General features: G+C 40.7%; 1 protein-coding gene across 7 annotated transcripts in view; it reads left to right on the top strand.

The window, feature by feature from the left end:
- The window catches only part of Bi (T-box transcription factor bifid), an 84266-nt gene that overhangs the window by 19159 nt on the left and 44065 nt on the right, over window positions 1-21042 (top strand). For 2 of the 7 annotated variants that reach the window (XM_072894916.1, XM_072894918.1), the window contains exons 3-5: window positions 11657-11770; window positions 12190-12303; window positions 14096-14258. In XM_072894916.1, coding sequence (XP_072751017.1) covers window positions 11657-11770; window positions 12190-12303; window positions 14096-14258 — 391 coding nt within the window. The remainder of the gene's footprint in view (window positions 1-11656; window positions 11771-12189; window positions 12304-14095; window positions 14259-21042) is intronic. The other 5 variants (XM_072894919.1, XM_072894923.1, XM_072894921.1 and 2 more) reach the window with 5 other exon arrangements.

Here is a 21042-nt window from a genome sequence, read left to right as displayed (position 1 = left end):
CCTCGACTCGTATCGCACGCTCGGCACGAATATGTAACAACGCGGCGTGTTAATGATCGGGACTTTACGTACATCGTATTATACGTGAATTATAGCTGGTTCAAATCTTGACAGGCAGCGGCAGCGCCGCGCGCGCGCTTATTTTTATAATTATACAATATAAACTGTCGAGGCTGATATGTGCACGCGAAAGGAGGATAATTATACTTTCTTGCATCTTCCCTTCATTTTTCTTTCGCACATCATTACAGTTACTATGTTGAAACGAAATTTTTAATTTAAAAGAAGAAAAGGATTGGCGAAAAATGTTTTACCGTTGAGTTTGTAATTCTAAATAAAAAAAATGTCTTTAGCAAGGCTGACTTGCTTGACGGTATTCGTGGGAATTTAACTTGTATGAGTTATAAATATCTAAAGGAAAAACTGCGATCGAACAATCTAATCAGTATATCACAAGTAAATACAGTTCGACATTTTTGCCTCTGTGACAAGTTACTAAAGATAGTAACAAATAATATCCGTAAAAAAATTTTAATTAATTATAATTGTATAAAGTCTGTAAAAATATTTCTCGAAGGATTAAATATTTTGTTGATTAATTAATTAATTAATGTTATTCTGCTTGAATTTTCAAAATAATTCAAGACGGTACTATTCATATTGAGAGACAAATGAATCTCTATTGAATTGATGGCTCGTTCAAAATTTTTAAGAGTAAAAATAGAGTGCGGAGGAGAGAGAGAATACGATATATACGCGGCGCAGCAGGAAGGAAGGAGAGAAAGAGAGAGAGAGAGAGAGAAAGAGAGAGCGAGCGAGAGAAAGATCGCCGCACGGTGGTCGACGGCCAATTTCTGAATGCAAATAACGGTGGTGTCGAAAGGGGGTCTCGCGGATGAAAATGCGGGGAGGCAGTAGAGTATGCAAATAGAAAGCTGTTACGGGCGTCTTCTTCGCCTTCGGTCTAACCTACCACTTGCCACTTGAATATGACGTGCGAGCCCAACCCCTTTCTCACGGCACGGAAAGTGTGAATTCAATGTGAAACGTTGGAATGGTGGATGCAAAAAAAAAAAAAAAAAAACTTGAAATTGAGGATACCGCGTTCATGAGTTCATCATTTTTTTCAGCGGTTCATTTTGGACCGTCGCGTCGTTGTTCTTGCAGAAAGGAAACCTTTTCTGAAAAGTGTAGCCTGAAAATTTTTTCCATAGAATTCAAATGAATTGAATTTCCTCGTAAAAAAGCTGAGTCGTAATTTTTTACTTAACACTAGTGTAAAAACATATGATGGTTTTTATATAAATAGCGCAATGTATTTTAGTAGACTCAAGTATTCCGAATGCATCTTGAGAGAATTATCGCGGGATTGTTGTTTCTCGTGCGATCGTTGCTGTACGCACATATCATAGATGCGATATTAAGCCGGCAACGACAAGCTGGAACTGATTAATTAGCGATCGCATGCGGGCAAATTAATCTCGCGCTTTATCTGGAAGACTTTAATAGGTACCTAACCATTCACCAGCTGCCGCTGCACGGGATATGGTTACCCCACTTTTAACGATCTATATTAGTACGAGAACCGTAGAAACATCCATGTACCATATCAATGTCCGTTATCTTTTTTTTTTCACACATCTGATAAAATTTCATACAACTAACTATAAATTGTTATGAATTATTCTTTTATCAAATATAGCTGTAAAAACATGGAAAATATTTGGAAACTTGGAACGGCTCAATATATTTTTGATCGTTAATTTTAATAACGAAATTTTTTCCTACATCGCCGATAATCTTTTCCATCGTACTTTATAATAGTTATAAATTTACGACACCCGGTATGTATCGATCGTGCGTCATTATACGATCGAGTTGGGTTCTCCGAGTTTCTCACACCTGAGTTGAAGAGCCGTAGGACTAATAAGAAATCCTATAGGGGCGGCCGCATGGCGAGATCACGACGAAGGAGAGCCTCCGCCACTCACACATCCTCGTGCAGATGTGTGACGCGCACGCACGGAACGAAGACGGCAGATATAATGATGGCCGTGGCGTGCCCTATAGCGTGTAAACCATAAGAGATAATGTAACAGTGGAAGTTCGGCTGGCGCCACTCGTTATTTATACAGTGTGGTCGGCCAGAAAAGGGGTCGGTCGGGGGACTTCGGGATCTCTCGGGACAGGGGGTGAAGGCCGGAGAACGCCCACTAAATTATTATTTGTTCTTGGCGAGTCATAAACGCCCGGAATTATACCGGGGCTACCACGAAGTGGTCTCCACGATCGCGAAACTTTTGCCCGCTGATCTTCGAAGCAGCAGGAAGTGATGATGAGAGTCCATTGGCATTCGAGATTCATTTCCTGTCAAATTTTTAATTTCTTGTAAATCACAATCTTCTCCTCGAAATCGCGCGCGTGTTCGTAGAAGCATTGAAATTATTGCCAAAAAAATTAATATTAGATATAAATAATATATTTTTTTATTGTGTAAATCCGTGAAACCTAATGAGAGATGAAACAATTTTCTTTCGATTCTAACTCGGAATTGAAACAAAGGCTCGCGTCGCTTTCCCATCTCCCTTGGGCCCGTTAACGGACTGAATCGCGCTCATAATAAAAAAGGGACGAAACGTTCTCGAAGAGAGAGTTTCTCGGTATATTCGATCGATCCTGCTCTCTCGGATCCGGTTAAAAAAGTTCTTCGCTGCGGGGGTTCCGCGGGAGAAGATGCGACCGGAGGATGAAGGGCAAAGAAGCTCTCGAAACTCTGGCAGTGCCCGAGCGGCGACTATCGGTTTCCCTATCGCGCCCGCTCATCTCCCTTTGGGGCCCTCTATGCGGGGCCCTACGGTGGAAAGGCGTATATAAACTCTGCCTTAACCGCTTTACGACGATCGTTTGTACCGATTTGTTCGACAAGACGCACACAAGACAACCTCGCACAGTCGATAGATTGGACAGGGTGGCAGGGAGGGAGGGAGGGAGGAGAAGGAAGAGGAGAAGAATAGGGGGACTCTCTTCTCTCCTTCGCTTTCCGTTTCCCTTTTTCACTGTCAGTTCCCTTTGCGAATAGATTTGTATTTTACTCTTTGCTGTTCCATAAAATTTTCTCTTCGTTTCCTCGTTCGCTCCTTCTCTTCACCTTCTTCCTCACGTGTCTTTACCATCGCTTCCTTCTGACGTCGAGGTGTCGAGAAGAACGGCTCGCGTGTTATTACGGAATACGTCAATAAATTTACGCAATGTAAACAGATTAAATTATAACGAGACCAGAGGTACACGCGATAATTATGCGATATATGGCGCGATTGATTCATCGGGAAAAGAGGTACGACGGGGTGTTTGCGGTGCGACTGATTTATGGCGTAATTACGTTAGACGCAAAATTCCAGGGAAACTTTTGCATTTCCTTTGCATGGCGGCGCTTTTGCACGAGGATCACGCGTCGTACGGTTTCCTAAGCCCGTACTTTATGTTTCGTAGTTTATGAACCGCGGTGAATGAAGCTTGTGTCCTCATCTGCAACGAGTGTTTCCGAAGAAAAGAATTAAATAGAAAACGTTGAATCACCCAATCATCGTATATCATATCGATAACACAAATATAACGAATAATTAATATAATTTGCATGAAATAAATTTCCAATACGCTGTTTAATCGCTCACGAAATTTTCAATTCAATTAAGGAACCGTCATTCGCGTTTATCTCTTACACATCACGTGTACGATTCGCGTGTCACCCGTTACGTGGCCGGGAGATTGTCTCCAAAATCGGCGAGAGATGGAAAAGAAGAGTGAGACGACGACGGCGACGGCGACGGCGACGAAACGATAAGGAGAAGCACGGATTGGCGGGCGGAGAAATAAATGGGCATGCAAAAGGGACGCGAGCAAATCATCATGGTGGGCGCAGCGCTTAGCGATAAAATAAATTAACTTAAAGCTACCGGCTTGCGCCCGGCATTCTTATACAGTGGCCGCGTCCCCGTCGTGCGTAATGACGCGCCGTAAATAACCGTGTTCCCCCTTTCGATAATATCGACGAGAGCGACGAGGGCGACGAGGGCGGGAGGAGACGGTTCGACTCTTCGACGTTGCGTAAAGTCGATGCACTCGGTATGCGCGTTACAGTTGTCGGTCGACGAGTATTATCCATCCGCGGCATCGTTATTACGCCTTACCGGGGAGCTCGCTCGTCGTCGGACACTAATAACGAGAGGCTTCTTTTTCTACAGCCTCCGGCCGGAGAAATCGTAACGATTAGTCGCGTAAAGTCGTAACGTTCCCCGGCACGTCGTTTGAATTTCTCGGCGCCGGGACGCGAAAGGAACGCGCACGTGAAGGGCTCGAGGCCGTTCTTAATTACAGCTAAATGGAAAGATGAAGGATGCATCTCTGTGCGCGCTTTCAAAGAGTTTATAAAATTCGAGAAAATATAATTATTTTTGACAGAGTACAGCGTATAACGACATGACAGGTGAAATAGGGTAAACTAGGGTATGATGGCCATAGGCTGTAATTTTTTCAATAATCGCTACATAGTGCGCTTTTTTAGTCATTATCAAAGATAATCGATATTTACAATAGTTTATGTATGTGTATACATTATTCGAAATAACGATATTGTGAATCTTTAATCATATTTTTACTTTTGACTACCTGTAAAGTTTTTCATTTGTTCACTAAAAACTGTTATAACGTCGCATAAATTACAGTTAAGCTATCGTAATCGACGTTAGACATATTATAAAGATATGTAAATTGTTGCATGACCTATAATTTTTATTTTTGTTTTTACTATTTTTTTATAAATACTATGGCCATCTTTCCGTCACTATGGTCATCCTTTCCTTAAAAATTGGGTAAGATGGCCAATGCTTATGTCGTACTATTTTGATAATATAAAATTTCTATTAAATATTTTCCTTTTAATTTCGATAATATTACGTAATTTAAGCTTCAGTGAAGATAATATGCCAAACACTATTAAAAAAATGACAAAAATAAATGTATGTTTTTTGCGTTTTAAAAAACTATGGCCATCTTACTCGAGAGTTTACCCTATATTTTTTTGTCTCTTTAATGCATGCAGATAATTTGATACAATACGAAGAAAGGTGTTTATAGAAAATGCGTTAAGCCTGCGTATTCGCTCCATTGACAAGAGCGCGTTCGTGCTTCTCAGAGAAATATCGTCCCTCGGAAGCGCGAAAGCAACGTGCATGCATAATCAACAGTCGTAAATAAGGCACGACGATCGTATAGGATACACACCTATCGGGCGTCCGTGTCGTAAATCCGCGGCTGGTTTCACCGAATCGGCGGCGGGTGTATCTCCATCGAGATATCAGCGCGGCTTCGACTCTCGCAAGGACGAAGAGAAGCAGGAGCAGCGTGCACATGGGTTTGAGCGCCGTCTCTTTTTCTCCCCTATTTGTCGTCATTACTCATCGATATTTCGCGAGCAGTTATTTATATCCGTTTAGAGAGAAGGCGCTTCTTGTTTCAGATTTACATAACTGCGATAGCCACGAATGAGATACTTCGCGCGTATAAATTTATTTATTTTTCTTCTCTCTTGATCTTCTCTCTTGTTATATGAATTTTAAACGAGTGATCGATGAAGTATCACCATTTGATTACAATATTTTTTTAGTATTAATGGCAGAGAGAGTTGGATGAAAATTCAATCTTGTAAAATAATTTTAATGTTCAAATCGTATAATTGTATTGAAAAATTAATCGATATCTGTGAGACTCTTCTCTCTTTTCCTTATCTTTATCGAGTACATTCACATTGTATAGTCATCAATTATTCAACAAGAAAATTACTGCATTAATGATTGGCAATCATCGCGACTACCTATAGAAACTCGATGCGATCGAATAAAATAGCGCCGTATATGCGTATTCGATCGGTGTGCAGCCTGTTTCTCCGACGTTTCTCTGTCTCTCGTTAACGAGGCAGAAGCCACGGCACGGAATACCGAGAGAACGCCCGAGGCCGCGTCTAGATCGGGCTTCGCCGATAGAGCCGTAACGCCGAAAATTAGCGCCGTCCGAGAAACAAATATGTGAGAAGAGAGAAAGAGAGAGAGAGCGGTTAGACGGACAAGGACAGCTCACGCGACGTCGCCGCGAGAGAGAGGAAGGGAGACGTGCATATATATAGTATATTCGTGCCGGTGAAGAGAGGATGCGTTCGCGCCCAGTTATATCCCGCTTGCTCCTCGTATTCGTCCTCGTCCTCGTTCTCGTCCTCCTCCTCGTCGTCGTCGTCGTCGTCGTCGTCGTCGTCGTCGTCGTCGTGCTCTCGCACATCACCGCGGGCTCCTGAGGTTTCGTGGAAGCGATCTCTCTTCCACCTGCCATACACTGCGGAAAGCACAGCACCGGAGATGGGATGTACTGGGTGTCCCGGAAGTGCATCGCTGCGGTTACACCCGAAACTGGCAGACCACTTCCGTGTGTGGGAGACGAAACGCGACGAGAGAAGATAGATAGATAGATAGATAAAGAGAGAGAGAGAGAGAGAGAGAGAGAGAGAGAGAGAGAGAGAGAGAGAGAAAATTTGTTGCAGTATATGGGCGAGGTCGTAAAATAATCGAAAGGATAAAGAGACAGATTGATAAAAGTGCGCGTTATTATATCTTGCTTTTGCATTTATAATCAATATCCACAGTTAATTAATATGTATAATGCAATTAATTAAACGCATCTATATATGTAAATTATAATTAAATTATGAGATACGAAAGGTTAAAGTTATAGTTAATCTGACAGGATTATACGCTGTTATCGAAAGAAATGGGCCTATCCGGTCGATGATAATTGCGATCATTGCAATTATCGTCGACTGAGAGGGAAAGAGAGCGGAAGAGCATAAAAATTATATCGATTAAAAAGATTGGCATCTCGCAACTTATTAACGATGGCATCCGCGATATAGGTTCGTGCTGCGCATCGATCGAAAGTCTCGAAAATGGGAGTACACACCATATGCCATACGGGAATAAACCGACATGGTATGCTCCAGCGAGAGAAAGAAAGAGAGAGAGAGAGAGAGAGAGAGAGAAAGGGAGGGAGGGAGAAGGAAAGAGAGAGGAAACCGCTATGTGTAAAGCCCTTTGAACATTGTAGCCGGACGAGGAATTACGAACGAGAAAGCCGGATGATCGACTGTCGGACGAAGCAGGTGCTTCTTCGCAAACTTGCCCGTTTTATCGCGCTTTATCTTGTATTCTATTCCTCTTCATCGCGCGGATACCTTCGGAATCAATCATAACGCGATATCGCCACGGTTATCATTTCCCAGGTGTAATTGTGTCGTCGTAGCGCACACGCTACATATTTAATGGCAATAATCGCGGAGCAGGCGTAACGACGCGTGCATATGTAAATGAGAGAAAATGTGTGTGGCGTGCGCTCTCGTGAATGTATGTATGTACCACCGGCTCACATGTTCCTCGTTTGCACGATCGTTATCTAAAGCTTTTTTTCTTTTTCAACATGGACCGCGATATCGGAATCGTTGCGTTGGATTCTCGCTTGTTTTCACGAGAGTGCAAGTAACAACGGTAGGATTTGTAACGCACTCTTTTCGAAAGAAAATTAACATATATAAAAAAAATAATAAATTTTATAACATCGAGAAATTAGACGAGTTTACTATTATCATGAAAATTGATTTAATCTGGAAATAAAAATTACAGAAAGGAGAATTACGCCATTGTCGGCAATATTGTATATCTCTAAAGCTTCTACTAATTTTCTGGGATACGATTCATCGCGTGTTTTTGTGTGACCGTTTCTTTTACGGTTTAATTTTTAGTATTATTGACACGGCATCGACAACAGCAGCGCGGCTCGATCTAGCACCTAATTTCTTGTTCTCTCTGGCAGTAACATAAGCCGTAATGAGGATACTGGTCGTATCCGATGCCGATAAATATTTCTGATGACTCTGCCGCTGTCGTAAGATTCCCCAGATCTTGAGACCTCGGAAGCCCTTTCCCGTAATCTGGGCGCATATAAGAGGAGGAAGGCCATTAAAGCCGAGCGGCGCTCGATGACGATGATTCCTCAGCTTCTAAAGGAATGTCGCGCAGGGAGCATATATGTTTTCTTATAAAGAAAATTGCTTCTGGTTGAACTTTCGATAAATAGTATTGAAAGTCTTAAATATTTTTTATTATTTGATAAATTATTTGATTAAAAGATATTATATAAACCGCTTATATACTGTTTTAAATATATAATTTGTAAAAATGGATTATATATAAAAAGAGAGGTACATAAATTACAGAAATAAGGCTATAAAAAAGTATTATAAAAGATCGCATACTTACTGGTTAGATGTCGATCTAAAAATAACTTTAACAAACGACGGTCCTAATTCAATCGATTCTGTGTCTCAAATTTGAATCCGGAAAGTACGGTAGTCATATGTCAGTTGCTTTCGATTCGTGGCAAGCGTTGTGTTGTTATCAGGTCGTTCTAAGTTATAGTTTCGAGCGGTGATATCGAGAAGTGTGGCGGCGAGAAAGAAAGAAATTGCGGCGGAAACTCTCAAAGAGACGTTTATCGAACGATTTACAGCTTTCGACAGTCTCTGTATGCGACAACGGCCGGTCATAATTTGCTTACTCGTATTGTCGCTCATTAGCGGCTAGTCTAGCTGAGAATTATGTGTGACGGAAGAGGAAAAAGATTTTGGTTGCGACGCGGGGAATCGACGATATTCCGCCTATTTATGATATAGCGATTTATGAGAAGCGATCAGATCCATAGATCTTGGCCTTCCGTATGTAATTTCAAAGTGATAACATAAACTTTCGTTATTTTTTCTTCTTCAGTCTCTTTTCTACGATCCCTAAATGCGATAACATACAGATTACACACAGGCGTTACTTTGTAAATGTAATTTTGAAGATTTATGTTCAGATTTCTTGAGAGAGAGGGAGAGTATCGTGTCAGCTCGCTTTATGTGTCTCCGCGATAATTAATTCCGAAGGCATGAATATACATTACAGATGATACGGCTGTTTACACATTCCGAGCTGATTTTTTTTTTATTTAATCGATCGAAAATATAGATAGTTGCACTCGTCATTCGATTAATTTAATACGCGCGTATCATTTAAATGTCACGTGACGCTTGCATTGCTTGAAAAATTTGCAACGCGTCTGAATTCTTGTTTTTAAATTGTTCTTAAATTAACCGAATCCACATGTAGATGCCCGTTTCGTGTATTATGTAAGACATTCCAATGTCTGTTTGTTATTATGAATGCGTTGATTTTATTAATTTATATTACATTTCGTGTGCAATGACATAATAATATAGTAAAATAATAAAATATATATATATATATATATATATATGTATATCATACGCGGAAAAAAAACATAATAGTGATTTTGTAAACGTTACGCAATTCACTGATCGTATGGCCGTCAAAACAAAAAAATTAAAAAAAAAACTTCGTGTCCTATAGAATTTGCGATGAAGCGCCGACAGCGTCACGCTCGTCAGAGGATTTCCCCGTGCGCGTCTTCCCGCGGGATATTTTGGCTCACATAACGCGGATAATCCGGCTTAGTGTCCTCTACGACGTGAATGAGAATGGCGTTTCGTTTATCGCGAGCGAATGCGCCATCGAGCCAAGCCAAGGACCAAAAGATCCTGTCTCTTCCTCGCTCACGCCGAAATTCCACGGGGTACGGGGCATATCTTTCAACGGACAGACAGTAGGCAGATGCTACCAGAGAAATCCTTGCTGCGTGTTGTTACTTTTCTTCGCGATACCTTTGACATCTCTCGCGAACGGTCGATCTTTTTTAAGAGATCAATATTCGATCGATATCCAGCCAGCTCTTAGAGTTTATAAGATTTTTGGAAATTTCGTATTGATTAGTTTTGTAAATTTTCATAATGCGCATAAATGAATATAAAATAGATTTTATATTATCTTGATTTGATGTTTATCATTTTTTACTCAAAGATGCGTATTTAATATTTTTACTTTTTTTATATTTGTTTATATCGACGCTTTATTTTACTAAGAACGTGAGGTGTTAAAAGAAGATTGTAGTTTGATCAGGATCATCGTCTTTAAGTTGAGACATAAAATAGACGGATTCTTTTTTTGCTGTTATTATGTAAAAACTGTCTTTATATATCTTGACACAATCTGTTTATAGATATGTCCAGATGCGTATCTATTGTCCTATATTTTTCATGTATTTCATTTCTTCCGTAATTGCTACATTATACTGTCTTGATGACTATGTTAATGTAACTAAGATTTGATGATTTATAGCACCTAATTAAATAATGAAATTTTTGACTTAATAAAAACTATTTACTGAGTTACGTGAGAAACTACGCGCACGTTGAAATGCGTCAATTTGAAGATATAATTTTTACATATTTTTTAGGCTTTTACACTTAGAACGCGATGAAACTTGGGTAGCATATTATACAAGAAACTATTGGAATATTGTGTACTTTGATACAGTATGTAATATGTATTGTTTTTTACGCTAAATGTAAATTATAAATTGATGAATCACGTCTATCATTTTGCCATTATTATTACGGTGTAATTATTTTCGGTATAAGTGTAGAATTCTCGAATAATACTTTACACGAGCATAATAAATTTTAATGTATGTAATGTAATAATTAGTTTTGCATGTATTTTTGACAACAGTTGCCAAATTTTTTTTTTTTTAATTTTCAAAAGTAGCATTTTACTACTTTTAGTATAAAAGTTTGGAATTTTTTTCTACGTTGAATTGTAGCATATGCAGAACAGTGCAGAACAACTTCAGCATAATCCTTCATCGTGTGGAATCTTGGCTCTTCTCGAGAAAAAACGCTCGATCGCGTGTAACTTTCCATTATAGAACCAGCAAGCTGTACAACCATGATGGATCTTGTGTTTCGTTCGAAAAACGTGATTCCGAGCGACGATTTTCCAGGTCTCTCGCGGCAGCAATATATATTTCTCTCCTTCGTCTTGGATATAATTCCTTCAAACACAAACGCGCTTGGTTTGCCTCGAGGGTCGCTACCGGGATGCACAGCACGGCCGTCGTCGTCGGTTTCAGGCCCGGGGTCTGGTTTTTATTCCAGGGAACGCGCCTCGGAAGCCACCGGCGCGTCCGCCGTCTGACAGCGGACGGGATTGACTCGTGCACGTTTCTATTCCGACCTTTCAGGATTCTACCAGGTGTCGTCGACGTGACTTCGCGGCCGCGCGTTCCGCGGAATGCGTACGATTCGTCTCTCGAAGACATTTCAGGAGTGAGAACTTTCCGAATTGTAATCGTGAGAGGAAACCGATGACGGAAAGAAGGCGGCGAAGCTCTTTGCATTTTAGATGTAGTTTTAATATTAACGAATATATCGAAGGACGTTATCTTTTATCTTTTTTCAGGGAGAAAACGAGTGATAAATTATTTTCAGCACTATATATTATGCAGGACATATATTTTTTTTTTAATTATTAAAATACTCGCGGATAATATACAAAATGATCTAAAATAAGATCCTATGACTATATGAATTGCATGATAGTTTAAGATAGCTCGCTTAATTGAGCAAATAATCTAATCGAATTGTACATGTTGATCGGGGGTCTAGGCAGATGTTTCCTCAGATGAAGTTCCGAGTTTCCGGCCTGGATGCTAAGGCCAAGTACATCCTCCTGTTGGACATTGTCGCCGCCGATGACTACAGATACAAGTTCCACAACAGGTAGAGGTTTTGCGTGGTGTAGGGAAAAACGGAGGCACTTGTGAAAATATAATTGTTGCGGACAGCTCGTGTTAACGATCTCCAGACAGCAACGAGCGTTTCTTGAATCGCGATCTTTTGACATGATAATAAATAATTAATACTTACACATGTTATTATTACCTTTTTTATTTTTAATATTAAGTTAAAAAGCTTTTTTATATAAAATTGAGTTATGTGAAATAGTTGTCAATATTTGATAAGTTTTTGAAACACTTGTCGAGATTTTTAAAATCAGTTGTCCGCCGAAAAATACCGTATCCAAGGATACGAATTTTAATGCACGGTTTCCCTTTTCCAAGGGAACATTAACGAAGCTCAGTAGTGAACAACAGAACTAACGTATGCTGTGTTTTTTGCGATCGCAAAATTGTTCGCAGACGCATGTTTCCCGCGTATAAAGTGAGGGTGTTCGGGTTAGACAAGCAGGCTAGCTACATTCTTCTAATGGACATCGTGGCATCAGACGAATGCCGTTATAAATTTCACAACAGGTGATTTTTTTTTGACCCTGCGTGATCAAAACGTTTCTGGATCATTTTTTTTATATCGACGAATTAAAGGCACGATTCTAGTATTTGAGAGATTGGAAAATATACTTGATTAAGCATTAAATATTTTTTTTATAAATAACAAGATATATCTCGGAATTTTTTTTAAACAATGATCCGGGATCGATCCTGATCGGATTAAACTATTTTCACCAGGAAACTCTCTTAAAATAAGTGTGGAGCGTGCGCTGCGAACAATTCCTCATACTCGTCGAAAATAATTTATCTCTCTAATCCAGTGCACCCTTTATCGCGATCGTGTGTTAAATCCGATTAATCTACTCCGTCATGCATAATAAATTCGACGTCTAATTCCTGTACAGTTCTCATGCGTATAATCAGTTGTATACAGGATACTTTGAGAATAAGTTGACAAATGTTTAATTAATAAACATTTTATATTTGTATATACTGCCATAAACGAAGCAATATTTTTAGAAATAATAATTTGATTCTCCTGCAGAAATAGCACATAGGGGAAGGGCATGGGAAATTATTTCGACTTGTATGGGGATCGCAAGCCTTCACATTAGTCAGCCGAGATGCCTTGCAAATTTCGTAATCTCCGTATTTCTCAAAATTTCGTTAGAATATATATATATGTATTTTATATATATTTCAATTTATAAATATATATATATATATATATATATATTTAATTCTATAAAAATTAAATGCACTTCGCGCGTATTAATTAATAATGTTTCGACGACAGAGTTTGAAATTCAAAAATGATTTTATTTGCAATACTTTCGTCGAAGGTTTCACTTGAATTTGGGCCAGCGCAAAAATATTTGCGTAGCTACAAAAGTGAACAACCGTGTGTTTCTTTCACGTACTTTCGCGCACTTTACGACGGCCGCGCGCAACTTTTTCGCGACAGACATCGGCTCTCGGCTCGCGTTCCGACAGAAGGGACTCGATTGTCGCTTCTCCACCTCGAGAAAATACTTGCGAGGCATCTCGGATACCTCGACGCGACGTTCGGACGATCGAAACGCAGACCACAATGAACGATTACATCACGCCGGCGACCGCAGCCACTTTGGAGAGAACTCGTCGAACGAGTTCTTCCTTCGGTCCTTCGCGCTCGAGTTTGACCCACCTGCGACGACTACGAATGGCGGACACGCCTCCTTTAAAAGACAACAATCGCACCCGGTTAATGCTCGCGGCAGGTAAAATGACTCGAACTAACGAGGAGTATTTCGTTCTTTCTTTGACTCATTCTAAATTATCGATTTCGACGTCTATATTGAAAGATATATAAACTTATCAATTCACTACGAGAAAATTGTTAAGATTTATTTGAGTATTAAAAGTATGATTAACGCTTTTTCAATTTGTGTTATAGTTAACTTTAAATAGATAATATTGAATAAAAATTACTTAATGAATTATAGTAGATTATAATTAAGTAGATTATAATTAAATTTAATGAATAATAAATTATATAATTAAATTTAAATTATAAATTCAATCTCTGTTCGTAAATTAAATATTTTTCACAAATCTGTTCTTTTTTTAGATATAAAAATTTAAAAAATCGACATTAAAGTTAATTACAGCCTATATAGCCGGACTTTTTTTTTTTTCTTATGGTCTGCGTTTCGATCTCAGATTTATTCTAAGTAACGATGAAGATCGTTACTACGTCGCATCTTAGTCGAGGTATGTTACGTGACGGACTGCACCCGGTAACTTTCTAATACACTCTTACGCGTGTTGCGAACAGTAGGTGGATGGTAGCGGGTAAGGCGGATCCGGAAATGCCGAAGAGGATGTACATACATCCGGACTCACCCAGCAGCGGCGAGCAGTGGATGCAGAAGGTCGTGAGCTTCCACAAACTCAAGCTCACCAACAACATCAGCGACAAGCACGGCTTTGTAAGTACTGTACGTAACGCCAACCAAACAATTACTTACTTACTAGCTACTTTTTAAGCTTGTTTCTCTGGTTTGCAATTAATCGCTAACTTTTGGATCTGTCTAAACGCGCGCAATCAACAGGCCGATTCAAAACGAATGTGTCGTAATCGAATGTGCATGCTTGCGGCATTCTTTGCGATGATTTTCACGACGATGACGATTGGTCAAGTATTAACAGGAAAAGATAAATGAATGCATTTTGGGCTTTCAACCCAAAGAATTTTTCCAAAATATCACATAAATATTCGTTCAAATATGATATTTTCCATAGAATATTAGCTATAATTTATGGAAGAAAGTTAGTAGAGTAGTAATACTTTCCATATAACGATGTTTAATTATATTTACAATTTGAGAATTTTATCGGTAAAAATATATACATATATATATATATATATATATTTTTTTTTTTTACATCCGAACAATAATCCTCGCGTTAATCGTACACTATCAAAGAGGGATTTGCGAGCAACCGGAAACGGAGCAGTCGCGTTTCTTCACAACGGCCCTGAAGGATTCTGTCAGCCGCGCGCGATCGGATTTCCGCGCGGATACCTTAACCGCAGCGTAATCCCCGGATTAAGTTATCGCGATGGATTTCGCCGTCAAGTAGTTTCGCCCTCCATCCGCGTCCCTTTTCCTCGCTTCGCGCGTTGCCCTTATTCATCTTCTTCTCTATTAGCCTCGGCCGCTTGTTCCCTCGACCCCTTTCGCTCTCTTTCTCTCTCGTCTTTTCTTTCTCTGACGCAAGGATGCGCGGAAGCCAGCATTAACTAAAAAAGAAGCTCGCCTGCCCCCTTCTCCTTCCCTTTTCTGCGGCCATGGTGGCTCTGTCTCTTTTTCCCTACCTTGTTCTTTTACTTTTTTGCGAATCCTTTTTGCGGCCAACCCGTCGGCGCCCTTTGAAGGATCTTGCATCGCTGGCTCGTGAAATCTAGTCCTTATCCAGAGCCCACCGATGTCAATGGCTGGCTGTCGCGCAGTGCGTGGCAGACCGACCTTTGTTAAGACCACTCTCGTGTCTCCTCCTCCCGTTTCTTCCCTTATCTCTTTTCTCTCTCGACGTCTATTTCTTTCCTTCTAAACACTTGCGTAAACACATCTACACGCCAGGTGAAAGAAGGAAGAAAAATGGACGAGTATTCGTGAGAGAACGAGTGGGATGAACGTATGAGAGAAATCGAAAGAGAAAGCGAAAGGAGAGAGAAAGATAGAATAGTTGGGGAGGGGGCTAGATAAAAAAAACGAGAAGGAACAGTGGGCAGATTGTCGTCGAAAAGTAATGTGGCCACGACATTATGCATGGTTCACCTACATCGTGTGACAGGGCAACGGGCGTGCGTCTCTTCCGCCTTTAAGGACCCTTCCTCCCTCTCTCTCTCTCTCTCTCTCTCTCTCTCTCTTTCTCAGAGAAATGTAGAGAGATCGGATCCAGTTTGTGCACGAGCCCAGAAAATGCCTCTCGAAAAAATCTTCCCGAACCCCTTTCTCCTGTCGCGGCTAATAGACGGCGACCCTTTTCACCTGGCCCAACCCTTTCCAGATTTACGAAAGATCTGGTCCGAGAGTTCTTTGAAGGATTATGTGTTTTTTCACGCTACTTCAAAAGCGAGTCTATAAAAACGATTTCATATAGATACGGTGGAATACACACTTATTGAGAAACGCGAATATATGATTATTTACTGACGTGAAATGTGGAAGATAACTTCATTTTCTTTAGTATGTAGGAAATTTGAAAAAATAAACATGCGTGCAAATAGGGATTATGGTAATTTTCAAATTTAAATATATTAAGATCGACACATTATATTATATTGATGTTAGAGACTTATAATAATAATCAAATTTAGTAAACAAGGTTGTGATTTTTTTTATTTACGCGAACCCATTAGACTATTAGTAAAGCATGTAAAGAGTTATTAAGGGTTGTTAAGTTTAAAGATTCATCTTGAGATTTGACTTCAAGTTTAACCCTAATTTTTGCCGAGGTTTAATCTTCTTCTGGTTAGCCTACTTACAATTAGCAAAGGCAAAGGTCTAAGAGGGTAGCAAAAAAAAAAAAAAAAAAAAAAAAAAAATGCAAACACCTCGGAAGCCTCTCGAGTCTAATCCTGGCGTCTTAGATGAAGCGGGGTGGGGGTCGGGGAGAAAAGATGACGACGCACCGGGCCCTTTGTCGGGAAATCCTGGCGTGGCAAACAAAAACGAGACACTGCCGAGTCACGGCCCTTCGGGATGTTTTCGAGGGCGGAGGCCCTAGGTCTGCGAGTAAATATCGGTGAAAGGCCGTCAAGGACCGCAAACAGGACACCGACGGTACCTCGCGAGAGACATCCCGTCGTGGCGACAACAGCGGCTGAAAGAACCTCGTTGCTCCCGTTTTAAAGTGACACCGCGTGCGCTTCCTCAGACGCTAGTAAGCATTAGGCGTGGGAATGTTTGACAGGATGAAAGCGTAGGGCGGATCCGATCTTAAATGGAAGTTGAGATATACACCGCCTCATGTATGATACGTCACATATATTCTATTATTTAATTAACGAAAATATAATGATACACGCGTATATAAAAAAAATGTGACAGAAAATAATTAAAATTTATTTACATAAAAAATAAGTATAGTTTAGAGATTTCTATCTTTTTCAATATAGATGATTATGTAAATAACACAGTACATGCATATATTTTCACGTACGCGTCACGACCGCCTTTACATTATCGTTTCATATTGTTTACATATTGTATATTATCGTTTACATACATTAAATATTAAATATTATATATATGTGTATATTTTCAACCTTTTAACTCTCTTTCTCTCTCTTTCTCTCTCTCTCTCTCTCTCTCTCTCTCTCTCTCTCTCTCTCTCTCTCTCTCTCAAGCCCTAGGGCACAATCCAGTGGCAATTCTGCGATACCGTCGCTGTTTATTAATTGTCGGTGTGATCGTTTCTTTTTTTCGTGGTTGAATCGTGTTATCGTCATTATGGCTTACCACTAATGAAATAGTTCAATTTGGTAATCTAAACCGCTTCGCCGCGGGATACCCGAAATACTGGAAATACTGGAATCGGGAGCGATCTTCCTCTACATTGCTAAAAATCACCTTTTTAATGCGCGCGACTCACAAAAATGTTTTCTCGCAATCTTTTGAGAAAAATATCCAACTAAATTGAGCGATACGTCGTCTTTATATTAGATGGTAACGATTTTATTGTTTTAACAATTCTCGAATCTTGTGTTACTTACATTTCTTCAAAGAATTATTTACATGTCAGCTTATCGAAGCGATATTTCTAAATTCGCGTAAAATAAGTAAGTAAGTATCAAATCTGATGTTTTTTTAATCGAGATATTCGAAAGCAAATATTCTTGTCAACACGTGTCTAATCTGCACAATTTTTCCGGGAATATAATGAGAAAAATACTAAGTTTTCCTATTCAAAGAAATCAATTTTGCTTGACTCGGGGATGCCAATGGAATAATAATCCACAGCATCTTTCACATTTTGCTTTTCATCTTCGTTTAATATGCGTGTTCAACGCGACACACATCCGCTGAATGATATTCCGACGAATTGTTCGGCGAAGATACAGCCGGGAAACTATTTTGTAGGCGCGAAATTTCGGTATCGTTCGATACGTGCTCGACATATCGCTCGGAATTCCGTTCGAAATCAATTTCCAATTTTCGCCCGATAGTAGCGCATGCACAAGGGGGAGGGCATTCATATCCGCGCGTGCGCGTGCAGGAAAAAAAAACATCGAGAAAACGAGGGAAAGGATTCCTTTTCCAATTTTCCGAAAAAAATTAAAATAGAGAACAATCGGTCTGTCGGACGGAGAGCGACCAAAACTCGATCAAATGTGCCTCGCAGCTTTAATTATCCAGCGCCCAGCGGCGGAGCTTACAGAAGCACGGTCGAGCGGCGCTCGTGATTTGTTTAGTAATGGCTACGTGCAGCTATAGTGGTGTTCGTTAGTTGACATTCAACGGTAGACCGATATGGGATGCAGCTTATCCGAGATAGCGGCGTTTCCGTTCTTGCTTGTTTTTCGGGAATTTTTGTCTCGCAATATTTACGTTTCGTAAGAGCAGAGGGAGAGAGAGAGAGAGAGAGAGAGAGAGAGAAAGAGAGAGAAAGAGAGAGAACGGTTACGTTCTTAAATCATATCTAGAACGATTCTCTTTCGCGTTTACAATATAGTTGCTCTAGGTAAACTTTGATTGTTTGTTAAGAAAATAATAATCACAAACACACACACACACACACACACACACACACACACACACACACACACAGGTACGATTGAGGGAGCAGCGCGACTCTTGCAACGCGGCTTACGTATATAGTACATACGTATTCACGCAGCATATGCAAATAGGACACGCGGTCGTCCGCAAGCCGCAACAAGCGCATACATCGGCGCACGGAATAGTATCGCGGCCAGGATATTAGATCGTTGCTTCGCGCGGCTCGTTGCGTGCGTCGCGTGCACGCACACACGCACGTTCGTTCATTACTGCGGCATCGCGTGTCCCGAGGCGTCGTGTCTGCGTGCGTGTAAGCTTCGACGGTGGCTCGCGGGGGCCATTTTACTGTCCGCCGTGCGAGGAACACACCGATTCGATACGTGTCGCGGACATTAAAGTCCACCGCGATCTATCAGATGGAGATTAGTCACGAGAATCGTAACGAGATTGCGCACGTTTATACCGCGAGCGCTTTACGTCGTTGGCGTCCGCACGCGGAAATGCGCGCGCGATCGTGCCGCGGAAAATAACGTGTTAGATGCTTGTACGTCATCGAGTCTGCAGTGGATAATTATTTAATTATTAGCGACTATTGTATTCGTATTTCGCATACCTGATACATTGATTTGATTAATCGGGATTGTCGATAATATTTCGAATTGATCAGGACGAAATGTATACTTTGATGCTTGTCGGGGTATCCGGTGTGTCAAAGCCCTCTCTTTATACATAGTCGCAAAATCGCCATCAATGAGACCGCATTTATATTCGCGTTCACACGCCGTTGAGACGATTATCATCGTCGCGACTCTTGCAATTTGCGCAAGCCTGAAGAGATCGTTCCGGTTTTATAGGTACGTATTTTGTCATTATTTACGGCGTATAAACTGGCATTTAATATTCTCTGCAAGTGTGGGTCCCGCGTATCCCTTCACCGTGCATCACGTCGGGATCTGTGTCTCTTTGTTTTCGATGCCGCTTCTACTTACCTAATTATCGGAAAGCGAACTGTATTTTTTTATACGTGCTCCACGCACACGCGTATATTTTGTGACTCAGGTTTTTCAAGTTTATTATTATAATTCACGGCTTGCTCGCTTTTACTATCTATAATGCGTGTTCTTTGCCTTCAATTTTATCGTTTCTCTTATTTACATAGCGATAAGCTTCCGTCGAATATTTATTCGGCGAAGCCATTAGAAAATATCGTGTATTTAATCGGTAAATAATAAATAACAAATGATGATATCAAGTTGATGATATACATTTTGCGCTCTTTACCGTTTATCTGTTTTGCATTTAATTTTTGATAACAGCAAGAATAGCAAGAATTTATATGGAAGAATTATCCATTTTATCTTCTTTCGACAATAAAAATATTATTAGGATATTTTGAATAATATTTTTATGTAAATTTTGGTTTTCGTATTTCGAGAACAAGTTAGCGTTAAGCGAACCAGCGTCACGCCCGTTTTGTTTAGACTCGATGAAAAAAAAAAAAAAAAAAAAAAAAAAAGAAAAAGAAAAAAGGAGCTCGCGCTACGCACGCTCAGACATTACTAAATCATTTGTCCGCGGCTGCGTTTCGCACGCACTCTGCAAATTTCCCTGGGGATTCGCCCTCCGTCAACAATCGAGCGCGAATTCTACTACGAATTCTAGTCGATACAACAAGAAAAGAGACCCCACTTCGCGTTTTGATGGCTGATATTTAGCTGCGGTCTGGAGAAAATTTCTTACGATTATTTTGTCTTCCGGTGTGTAACTCTTTTGTCTTTCTCTCTCTCTCTCTCTCTCTCTCTCTCTCTCTCTCTCTTTCTTTCGTGATCGTGTACATCGTATCAATTTTGTAGCCGTTGTGCTAAAGGCGTGTCGGTGTAAATTCCTGAATCCTTAATGAAGCAACACGGACACCCGTAATAACTAAGTTAAATCTCTTGGCGTGATCGAAAGATGTATATCGAAAAATGTACCATCTCACTCTCGCGGGCCAACCCTATACTTTCGACGTCGCATACCGCTCGTTTGCCCGGCATCAACGTTTACTTAAGACACCCCGAATTAATGAGAGCCCTGACGCGAGCGCGCGCGTTCATTTGCAGCTTCGCGGCGGCCTGATTGGCCCACGTTGACCTATCTCTTAAAATTTTATGGTTCCCGAGAAACCCCGGAGGAAATGACGTGGCAAGGGGGCGCACTACGCATGTCCGTCCGTATTTGCGAACGCCGAGAGGAGAGAATTAAACGGCGATTAACGATCGTGCATTCCGTATCAAGACATCACCGTGTATCATCCGCGGCGGCGGCGGCGGCGGCGGCGGCCAGGTACTCGAGGACTTGCCCGAGCGGCGCCCGGGCAATTTGCGTCCGTCGAGCGAGAAACGGGCGTGGAATCCGGTCGAGCCGCCACGGTGGCTCCTGATCGTTATAATAAATGGGATAATGACATAACGGGCAGGCCACAGGATCGAGAGCGCGCTCGGATCCTAACATC

Source organism: Anoplolepis gracilipes, chromosome 6 (assembly GCF_047496725.1).
Source record: "Anoplolepis gracilipes chromosome 6, ASM4749672v1, whole genome shotgun sequence".
Lineage (NCBI taxonomy): Eukaryota > Metazoa > Arthropoda > Insecta > Hymenoptera > Formicidae > Anoplolepis > Anoplolepis gracilipes.
The sequence above is the reverse complement of the archived record's forward strand: the minus strand, read 5'-3'. Positions and strand labels throughout refer to the sequence as shown.